General features: G+C 60.1%; 2 protein-coding genes across 3 annotated transcripts in view; both read left to right on the top strand.

Annotated features, from left to right (window-relative positions):
- Window positions 1-6,838, top strand: part of CHD3 (chromodomain helicase DNA binding protein 3) — a gene marked incomplete at its 5' end in the record, with an annotated part of 48,955 nt that extends 42,117 nt beyond the window's left edge. Inside the window, 4 exon segments of the mRNA XM_074531415.1 lie at window positions 1,188-1,383; window positions 3,419-3,582; window positions 4,538-4,667; window positions 6,488-6,838. Of these exon segments, the coding sequence (XP_074387516.1) occupies window positions 1,188-1,383; window positions 3,419-3,582; window positions 4,538-4,667; window positions 6,488-6,591 (594 nt within the window).
- Window positions 6,839-7,791: 953 nt separating this feature from the next.
- LAMTOR4 (late endosomal/lysosomal adaptor, MAPK and MTOR activator 4) lies at window positions 7,792-10,670 on the top strand. 2 transcript variants are annotated; one of them, XM_074531436.1, is made up of 4 exons: window positions 7,792-7,947; window positions 8,369-8,449; window positions 9,097-9,214; window positions 10,175-10,393. In XM_074531436.1, the coding sequence occupies exons 1-4, from the start codon at window positions 7,945-7,947 to the stop codon at window positions 10,366-10,368; spliced, it is 396 nt and encodes a 131-aa protein (XP_074387537.1). In that variant the 5' UTR covers window positions 7,792-7,944; the 3' UTR covers window positions 10,369-10,393. The 2 variants fall into 2 exon arrangements, with proteins under 2 accessions (XP_074387537.1, XP_074387538.1); XM_074531437.1 differs by lacking the exon at window positions 10,175-10,393 and adding an exon at window positions 10,424-10,670 and having other exon boundaries at window positions 7,795-7,947.
- Window positions 10,671-10,936: the final 266 nt, after the last annotated feature.

A 10,936-nucleotide genomic window follows, 5' to 3' on the forward strand; every position in this document is an offset into this window, starting at 1 on the left:
TCCAGGTGTTGGGTGAGACCAGGGTTGGACATCTGAGTGGGTCCTCCAGGTGTTGGGCGAGGTCAAGGCTGGGCACCTGGACATGTGTGTTGTCCAGATGTTGGTGAGGTCAGGGTTGGACCCACCAACACCTGGATCCTCTGGGCTTTAGGTGATATCTGGGTTGGTCCCATCAACATGTGGACCCTCCAGATGTTGATGAGGTCAAGGTTAGACCCACCAACACCTGAACCATCCAGCTGTTGATGAGGTTGGGGTTGGACCCACCAAAACCTGGACCCTCCAGATGTTGATGGGGTCAAGATTAGACCCACCAACACCTGGGCCCTCCAGATGTTGGGTCTCCTCACACTTGACCCCACCAACACCTGGATCCCTCATCTGTTGATGAACTCAGGATTAGACCCACAAACACCTGGATTCTCCAGGTGTTGATGAAATCAGAGCTGGACGCACCAACACCTGGACACTCCAGATGTTGATGGGGTCAAGGCTGAACCCAACACCTGAACCATCCAGCTATTGATGAAGTCAAACCTGACCCCACCAACACCTGAACCACTCAGGTGTTGATGAGGTTGCGGTTGGACCCACCAACGCCTGGATTCTTCATCTCTTGGGTTTCCTCAAACCTTGACCCAACACCTGGATCGTCCAGACGTTGATGAAGTCAGGATTAGATCCACAAACACCTGGATTCTCCAGGTGTTGATGGGGTTGGGGTTGGACCCACCAACACCTGGCCCCTCCAGCTGTTTATGGGGTCAAGGCTGAACCCACCAACACCTGAACCCCCCATCTGTTGGTGAAGTCAGGGTTGGACCCACCAACACCTGGACCCTCCAGCTGTTGATGGGGTTGGGCTTGGATCCACCAACACCTGGACCCCCCAGCTGTTGATGGGGTTGGGGTTGGACCCTCCAACACCTGGACCCTCCAGCTGTTGGTGAAGTCAGGGCTGAACCCCCCAGCTGTTGATGGGGTTGGGGTTGGACCCTCCAACACCTGAACCCCTCCAGCTGTTGATGGGGTCGGGCTTGGACCCTCCAACACCTGGACCCTCCAGCTGTTGGTGAAGTCAGGGCTGAACCCCCCAGCTGTTGATGGGGTTGGGCTTGGACCCCCCAGCTGTTGATGGGGTCGGGCTCGGACCCTCCAGCCCCCCTGAGCCCTCCTTTCCCCCTCAGCTCCTGGAGCAGGCGCTGGTGATCGAGGAGCAGCTGCGCCGCGCCGCCTACCTGAACATGACGCAGGACCCCAGCCACCCCGCCATGGCGCTCAACACGCGCTTCGCCGAGGTCGAGTGCCTGGCCGAGAGCCACCAGCACTTGTCCAAGGAGTCGCTGGCGGGCAACAAGCCGGCCAACGCCGTGCTGCACAAGGGTAAGGGGCGGCAGCAGGGCCGGCGCGCCCGGCGCGGGGCTCGGCCCGTGTAGCGCCCGCCCCGAGCTCTGTACGCGCCTGTGACGCCATTAAAGAGGGGTTTGCTCCCACCCAACGCCGCCTCCCGGTGTCTCCTTGCTCTGCGTGTGCTTTCTGGGCGGGGGGGCTGCGCCGCGACGCCGGGCACGGGCGCCGAGGTGGAGTAAAGGCCTAGGAAAGTGTGAGTAAAGTCCTAGTAAAGTGTGAGTAAAGTCCTAGTAAAGTTGGAGTGAAGCAGTAGTAAAGTTGGAGTCATGTCATATTACAGTCATAGTAATGTCAGGGTAAAGCTGCAGTAAATTTGGACTAAAGTCTGAGTAAATTCAGGCTGAAGTCCAAGTAAAGTCTATGTAAAGGTGGAGTAAAGTCCAGGTAAATTCGGACAAAAGTCCAGGTAAATTCGGACAGAAGTCCAGGTAAAGTCAGCATAAAGGCAGAGTAAAGTCCTAGTAAAGTTGGAGTAAAGGAATAGTAAAGTCGGAGTCATGTCATATTACGGTCATAGTAATGTCAGGGTAAAGCTGCAGTGAATTGGGACTAAAGTCTGAGTAAATTTGGACTAAATTCAGACTGAAGTCCAAGTAAAGTCCGTATAAAAGTGGAGTAAAGTCCAAGGAAATTTAGACTAAAGTCTGAGTAAAGCCCATGTAAAGGTGGAGTAAACTCCAAGTGAATTTGGACTAAAGTGAGCATAAGGGTGGTGTAAAGCCTGAGTAAATTCAGACTGAATCCAAGTAAAGTCAGTGTAAAGATAGAGTAAAGTCTGAGTAAATTTGGACTAAAGTCCGAGTAAATTCAGACTGAAGTCCAAGTCAGCACAGAGTGAAGTCCAAGTAAATTTGGACTAAAGTCCAAGTAAGTTTGGACTTAAGTTAACATAAAAGTGGCCTAAAGTCTGAGTAAATTCGGACTAAAGTCCTGGTAAAATCCCTGTAAAGGCAGAATAAAGTCAGCATAAAGGCAGAGCAAAGTCGCAATAAAGTTTGAGTAAGCTCGGAGTAAAGTCAGCGTAAGGCGGGAGGCGCATGGAGGGGTCGTGGCTTGGCGCTGAGGTGGCTCTGCTGAGTAGCTGTGGTGTAAAGCTGGAGTATGTCCCTAGTGCCGTCCTGTGTGTATCTCTGGAGTAGTTCACGCCTTGGTCCCTTCCCTCCCTCCCTCCCTCCTCGCCCGGGGCTGTTTGGGCAGAGTAACCCCGGAGTATCCCCGCGGTGCATGCTGGGAGTAAGGCTGGAGTAGCGCCGGTGTTTGCATGCGCTGGAGAACCCTCGTGTAAGCGTGGAGTATCCCTGGTGTAATTAATGGGTAAAGCCCAGAGGAATGAGCTGAGTAAACCCAGAGTATCCCTGGTGTATTTAATGCCAGGAGTATCCCCAGAGTAACTCCAGAGCAGACCTGGAGTCATTTCCGATATGTCCAAGGAGTAGCCACAGAGTAGCCACGGAGTAGCCCTGGGTGTGCAGGCCTGCAGTAAGACAGGAGTAACCCTGGAGTATCTCCAGAATACCTCAAGGAGTACCTTGGGGTATCTCCGCTGTGGGTGAGGCACACCCTGAGTAAATGAGGAATACACCTTGAGTAAGCCAGGAATCCACCCAGAATAAGGAATAAACCCAGAGTACGAGAGGAGTATCCCCAGAGTAAGTCAGGAATATCCTCAGAGTAAGTCAGGAATATCCTCAGAGTAAGTCAGGAGTATCCCCAGAGTACCCCCACCCTACTCACACCCCCTCCCCCTGCGCATGCCCCCGTCCCCGCCCACTCTCAACCCTGAGTAAGCTCTGAGTACCCCCTGAGTAGCTCCCACCTCCTCCCCTTTCCTCTCCCCACCTCCCACTCTCAGGTGAGTATCTCCCACCCACCCCCTCCCCATGAATAATATGTGAGTAAGCTGTGAGTAAGCTGCGAGTAAGCTGCGAGTAAGCTGCGAGTAAGCTGCGAGCAGGCCCCGGGGTGGGTGCTGACGGGGCTGTCTCTCTCTCTCTGTGCCCGCGGGCAGTGCTGAACCAGCTGGAGGAGCTGCTGAGTGACATGAAGGCGGACGTGACGCGCCTGCCGGCCACGCTGTCCCGCATCCCCCCCATCGCCGCGCGCCTGCAGATGAGCGAGCGCAGCATCCTCAGCCGCCTGGCCAGCAAGGGCACCGAGAGCCACCCCCCGCCCGTGAGTGACCCCTGGGGACACTGCCACACTGGGGACATTGTCACCCTGCCCTGGGGACATGGGTACTGCCACCCTGTCACACTGCCACCCTGCCCCTGGCACCATGGCATCCTCAGCCGCCTGGCCAGCAAGGGCACCGAGAGCCACCCCCCGCCCGTGAGTGACCCCCGGGGACATGGGGACACTGCCACCCTGTCACACTGCCACCCTGTCACACTGTGCCCTGGCACCATGGCATCCTCAGCCGCCTGGCCAGCAAGGGCACCGAGAGCCACCCCCCGCCCGTGAGTGACCCCTGGGGACATGGGGACATTGTCACACTGTGCCCCTGTGCCCCTGTCACACTGCCACCCTGTCACAGTGTTACACTGCCCCTGGCACCATGGCATCCTCAGCCGCCTGGCCAGCAAGGGCACCGAGAGCCACCCCCCGCCCGTGAGTGACCCCCGGGGACATGGGGACACTGCCACCCTGTCACACTGTGCCCCTGTCACACTGCCACCCTGCCCTGGGGATATCGGCATTGTCACCCTGTCACACTGTGCCCCTGTCACACTGCCACCCTGCCCCGGGAACATGGGCATTGTCACACTGCCCCTGGCACCATGGCATCCTCAGCCGCCTGGCCAGCAAGGGCACCGAGAGCCACCCCCCGCCCGTGAGTGACACCTTGGGGACATGGGGACACTGTCACCCTGGGGACATTGTCACCCTGTGCCCCTGTCACCCTACCACCCTGTCCTGGGAATGTCCCCTGCCCCCATGGCAGGTGGCACCAGGAGGTGACACTGGAGGTGACCCCGGGCGTGACCCTGGGCAGTGACCCCAGGAGGTGACAGAGAGAGATGACAGCAGGGGGTGGCACCAGGAGGTGACCCCGGGATGTGACATTGGGGGGTGGCACCAGGAGGTGACACTGGGGGGGGTGACAGCCTTGTCCCTGTCGTGTCCCCAGAGCTTCCCGCCGGGTCCCTACGCCACCCCCCCGAGCTACGGGGGCACCTTCGGGACCCCCCCGGCCGGAGCCCTCCCCCACCCCGGGGGCGCCAACTACAGCCAGATGCCACCAGGGTCCTTCATCTCCGGTGAGGATGGGGACAATGGGGACAGTAGGGACAGCGGGGACATTGGGGACAGTGGGGACAGTGGGGGCGCCAACTACAGCCAGATGCCACCAGGGTCCTTCATCTCCGGTGAGGATGGGGACAGCGGGGACATTGGGGACATTGGGGACAGTGGGGACATTGGGGACAGTGGGGACAGTGGGGACATTGGGGACAGTGGGGACAATGGGGACAACGGGGACAATGGGGACAGTGGGGACAATGGGGACAGTGGGGACAGCAGGGACATTGGGGACACTGGGGACAACGGGGACAGCGGGGACAGTGGGGACAATGGGGACAGTGGGGACATTGGGGACAATGGGGACAGTGGGGACAGTGGGGACATTGGGGACATTGAGGGGGTCACAAAATGGGGACATCGTGGGGGTGCTTTGGGGTGCCTGAAGGTGTCATTGGGTGGGGAGGGGTCCCTGAGGGTGTTTGGGGGTTCTCATGGGTGGGGGTCTCTGGGGGTGTCACTGAGGGGGTCCCAGGGGTGTCACCCATGGGTGGGTGGGGGTCCCTGGGTGTCTCTGACCCCCCCATTTCCCCCGTGCAGCCTCGAACGGCCCCGCGGTGCTGGTGAAGCGCGAGGGGCTCCCATGGATTGTGGGGGGGCTCCTATGGGTCTGGGGTCTCTGGGGTGGTTCCCATGGGATGGGTGGGGGTCCCTGGGGGTCTCTGGGTGTCCCAGGGTGTCCCCGGGGTCTCTAACCCCCATTTCCCCCCCTCCCCAGCCTCGAACGGCCCCGCGGTGCTGGTGAAGCGCGAGGGGCTCCCATTGATGGGGGGTGGTTCCTATGGATGGGTGGGGATCCCATGGATGGGTGGGGCTCCCATGGGTGGGTGGGGGTCCCATGGATGGGTGGGGGTCCCCGGGGGTCTCTAACCCCATTTCCCCCCTCCCCAGCCTCGAACGGCCCCGCGGTGCTGGTGAAGCGCGAGGGGCTCCCATGGATGGGGGGTGGTTCCTATGGATGGGTGGGGGTCCCATGGATGGGTGGGTGTCCCCGGGGGTCTCTAACCCCATTTCCCCCCTCCCCAGCCTCGAACGGCCCCGCGGTGCTGGTGAAGCGCGAGGGGCTCCCATGGATTGTGGGGGCTCCTATGGGTCTGGGGTCTCTGGGGTGGTTCCTATGGATGGGTGGGGGTCTCTGTGGGTCCCCGGGGGTCTCTAACCCCCTTTCCCCCTCCCCAGCCTCGAACGGCCCCACAGTGCTGGTGAAGCGCGAGGGGCTCCCATGGATGGGGGGTGGTTCCTATGGATGGGTGGGGGTCCCATGGGTGGGTGGGGGTCTCTGGGGGTGTCCCTGGGGGTCTCTAACCCCCTTTCCCCCCTCCCCAGCCTCGAACGGCCCCGCGGTGCTGGTGAAGCACGAGGGGCTCCCATGGATTGTGGGGGCTCCTATGGGTCTGGGGTCTCTGGGGTGGTTCCTATGGATGGGTGGGGGTCTCTGGGGGTCCCCGGGGGTCTCTAACCCCATTTCCCCCTCCCCAGCCTCGAACGGCCCCGCAGTGCTGGTGAAGCGCGAGGGGCTCCCATAGTTAAGGGGAGGGTTCCCATGGGAATGGGGTGTCCCGGGGGTCCCATGGATGGGTGGGGGTCTCTGGGTGTCCCCGGGGGTCTCTAACCCCCTTTCCCCCCCTCCCCAGCCTCGAACGGCCCCGCGGTGCTGGTGAAGCGCGAGGGGCTCCCATTGATGGGGGGTGGTTCCCATGGATGGGTGGGGGTCCCATGGGTGGGTGGGTGTCCCTGGGTGTCCCCGGGGGTCTCTAACCCCCATTTCCCCCCCGTGCAGCCTCGAACGGCCCCGCGGTGCTGGTGAAGCGCGAGGCGGAGGCGCTGGAGCAGCAGCAGCGCAAGGAGCCGCGGGGGGGGGAGGTGATCTGCATCGACGACTGAGGGGGGGCGGGGCCTGGGGGGGCCCCTCCCCCACCCCCCCATCCCCCCCTCCCCCCGAGCCCGGCGGGGTGGGGGAGGGGCCGCGCGCGGGGAGGGGGCGGGGCTATAAATACGGAATTCTATAAATATGGATTTATGGGGGGGGGAGGGGCGGGGCGGGGGGCGGGGCGCTCCCACCTCTCCCCCCTCCCCCCGCCGGGCTCGTGATTGGACGGCAGCGAACGAATAAACCCCGGAAACGGCCCTGGCCACGCCCCCCAGCATGCGCCGTGGCCACGCCCACCGGGAACGGGGCGTGGTTACTGTGAGATGGGCGTGGCTACCATGGGGTGGGTGCGGCTGCTGTGGGTGTGGGCGAAGCAACCATGGGTGGGCGTGGCTACAGTGGGATGGGCATGGATAATGGAATGGGTGTGGGTAATGTGGGGATGGGCGTGGCTAGCATAAATATGGGCGTGGTTAACGTGGGGTGAGCGTGGTTAACATGGGCTGGGCGTGGCTGCTGTCAGGATGGGTGTGGTTGCTGTTTGGATGGGCGTGGCTACAGTGGGAACAGGCGTGGTTAACATGGGGTAGGCGTGGCTACTTCCAGAGTGGGTGTGGCTCACGTGGGGGTGGGTGTGGTTACTGCAAGGGTGGGCGTGGCTACTGGGGATGCTAAATGTGAGAATCGGCGTCGTTAACGTGGAGATGGGCGTGGCTACTGCAGGAATGGGAATGGGCGGGGCTAACATGGGGGTGGGCGTGGTTAATGTAAAGATAGGCGTGGCTACCATAAGGATGGGCGTGGCTATGTTATGTGTGTTCGTGGCTACCGTGGCTGTGATCACCTGGGGCTGGTGGCCACCAGGAGCTGTGGTTGGGCCACTGGTGGGGTGGGCGTGGCCCCTGTGGGGATGGGCGTGGCCACCATGGAGTGCTCACCTCTGGCCTTGTGCCCATCATGGCGGTGGCAGGGAGGGGAGGGAAATTCCCATTTTTTGAAGCCCTTTTGGGCCGTTTTGCCCAAATTTGGGCATTTTGGGAGCGCGAGGGCAGAGCTGGAGGACTGAGGGACGATAGAGACGGCGCTGGAGGACCGAGCGTCACTTCCGGTTCTGCGGAAGAACCATAGAGAGGAGCGGTGGAGGAATGAGTGAAATTTCCGGTTTAATGGAGGAAACCATAGAGAGAGCGCTGGAGGACTGAGCGTCACTTCCGGTCCGCTGAACACTCGAGTTTGACCATGTGATCCTTGACCTTGCTGTGATTGGTGTGCGCGTCGGTGACGACAGAAGCTCTGAACCAATGAAAAGGCGGGGCGGCCACTGAGGGCGGGGTCACGTGACCGGAACAGGAAGCGGGAGCGTCGCTATGGTGAGAGCTGGTCTGGGGAACTGGGAGAGACTGGGGGGAACTGGGATGGACTGGGAGAGACTGGGAGGGACTGGGAGAGACTGGGATGGACTGGGGGGGACTGGGATGGACTGGGAGGGACTGGGATGGACTGGGGGGGACTGAGGGGCCGCTGGGAGGAGGCTCCGGGTGTTACTGGTGCTTACTGGGCTGCCGCCGGCCCGTATCCCTTTATATTGGTTTTTACTGGTTCGTACTGGTTTATACTGGAGCGGACTCTGAGGGTCACTGGTGGGGGTCTTTCCCTGTGACGTCACTGCTCCAAACCAGCCCGTACTGGTTTATGGTGACCTGTAGTGCCCTATACTGATTTATACTGGTTTATATTGGTCTATACTGATTTATACTGGTCCATACTGGTTTATACTGGTTTGTGCTGCAGACGGCGGCGCTGACGCAGGGGCTGGAGCGGGTGCCGGCCCAGGCCGGGTACCTCGTCATCAGCGACGGCGCCGTGCTGGCGGTGAGGGGGCCCAAAATTTGGGGGGGGGGGTCCCCAAAAACTGGGAAGGAAGGATCCAAAAAATGGGGGAAAAAATTGGGGAAGAGTCCCTAAAAATTGGGAAAAAAAAATGGTGGGAAGGGGTCCTTAAAAATGGGCAGGGGGTCCCAAAAAAATGGGGGAAAAAATCTGGGGAGGGGTCCCTAAAAATTGGGGGGAAGGGAACCCAAAAATTGGAGGGAAGGGGATCCAAAAATTGGGGAGGGGGAGGAGAAAATTTGGGGGAGGGGGACCCAAAACTTGGGGAAGGGGATCCCAAAACTTAGGGGGAAAAATTGGGGAAGGAGGGAGGAAAACTTGAGGGGAGGGATCCCTAAAAATTGGGGGTAGGGGGATTCAAGAAAATGGGGGGAAAATTGGGGAGGGGTCCCTAAAAATTAGAGGAAGTGGGAGCCAAAAATTGGGGAAGGGACACGTTAAAAAATGGGGAAGAAAACTGGGGAGGGGTCCCTAAAGATTGGCAGTTCCCAGGTGGTTTTTGGGGTGATTTTATTGCATTTTTTTTTTCATTTTTGCCCCTCTGGGCTCCTCCAATTTTTTTGGGGGGTTTCCCCCTGAGAATTCCCAAGGTTTTGGGGTTCCCCAAACGAGGAATTTTCTCTCCCCAGTCCTCGGGGGACCTGGAGAACGACGAGCACACGGCCACGGTGCTGCAGGGCCTGGTGGCCACGGCCCTGGGGCTGCGCCTGCCCCGCGGCCACGAGCCGCCCTTCCGCCGCCTCTCGGGTGAGGAATCATCCCAAAACTGACAGAAATTACCCCAAAATATCCATAAATGGCCCCATGGCCACGAGCCGCCCTTCCGCCGCCTCTCGGGTGAGAAATGACCCCAAAATTACCCCAAAATCACCCCAAAACAGCCCCATGGCCATGAGCAGCCCTTCTGCCGCCTCTCGGGTGAGGAATGGCCCCAAAACCGCCCAAAATTACCCCAAACCTGCCCCAAAATGGCCCCATGGCCACGAGCCGCCCTTCCGCCGCCTCTCTGGTGAGAAATTATCCCAAAACTGACAGAAATTACCCCAAAAATGTCCCAAAATGGCCCCATGGCCACGAGCCGCCCTTCCGCCGCCTCTCGGGTGAGGAACGGCCCCAAAACCACCCAAAATTACCCCAAAAATGTCCCCAAAATATCCATAAATGGCCCCATGGCCATCAGCCGCCCTTCCGCTGCCTCTCGGGTGAGAAATGACCCCAAAACCGCCCAAAATTACCCCAAAACTACCCCAAAATGGCTCCATGGCCACGAGCCGCCCTTCCGGGTGAGGAACAGCCCCAAAACCGCCCAAAATTACCCCAAAACTGCCCCAAAATGGCTCCATGGCCACGAGCCGCCCTTCCGGGTGAGGAACAGCCCCAAAATGTCCCCAAATGTCCCTTAGTGTCCCCAAAAGGCTCAAAATGGCCCTAAATGGACCCAAAATGGCCCCAAAAGGTCCCACAATCTCCTTGAATGTCCCCAGAATGGCCCTAAATGGCTTCAAATGTCCCCAAATCCTCCCCAAATGGACCCAGATGGCCCCAAAATGTCCCCTGGTGGTCCCAAAGTGACACAAAATGGCCCCAGGGTGGTTCCAGATGGCCCCAAAATGGCTCCAAAGTGACCCCAGATGGCCCCTGGGGACACTGAGGTGGCTCTGGGGACCCTGGGGGTGGCTCTGTCCCCATTGTCCCCACTGTCCCCAGTGGTGTTTGGCGAGCACTCCCTGTCATTGTCACTGTCACTGGGGACATGGGGGTGGCTCTGGGGACCTTGGGGACCCTGGGAGTGGCTCTGTCCCCATTGTCCCCCCGTTGTCCCCAGTGGTGTTTGGCGAGCACTCCCTGTCATTGTCACTGTCCCTGGGGACACGGGGGTGGCTCTGGGGACATGGGGGTGACCATGGGGATGGCACTGTCCCCATTGTCCCCCCATTGTCCCCCCGTTGTCCCCAGTGGTGTTTGGCGAGCACTCCCTCCTCGTCACCGTCTCGGGACAGAAACTCTTCGTGGTCAAGCGCCACCACCACGTGCAGGAGCCGGTGGCCGTGTGAGAAATGTCCCCAACGTGTCCCCAGAGTGTCCCCAAAGCGTCCCCAGAGGAGGAGGAGGAGGTGGCACCGCCGCCCTGTCCCCCCTCCTGCTGTCCCCAAAGTGTCCCCAAATCCTCCCCGTGGGGACAATAAACGGCGTCCGAGGGCGGCTCTGGTGGCTTTGTGACCTCCTTGGGGACACCCAGGTGGCATCAGGGGACATCCAGACCCTCCAGGTGACATCCAGGCCACCCTTGGGGACATCCAGACACACCTGGGGACATCCTGGACACCTCTTGGTGGCATCTAAGCCACCCTTGGGGACATCCAGGTCACCCTGGTGACATCCAGGACATGCTTGGGGACACTCAAGTGGCATCAGGTGACATCCAGGACACCCTGGTGACATCCAGACCCTCCAGGTGACATCCAGGTG

The sequence above is a fragment of the Zonotrichia albicollis genome, chromosome 36 (assembly GCF_047830755.1).
Source record: "Zonotrichia albicollis isolate bZonAlb1 chromosome 36, bZonAlb1.hap1, whole genome shotgun sequence".
Lineage (NCBI taxonomy): Eukaryota > Metazoa > Chordata > Aves > Passeriformes > Passerellidae > Zonotrichia > Zonotrichia albicollis.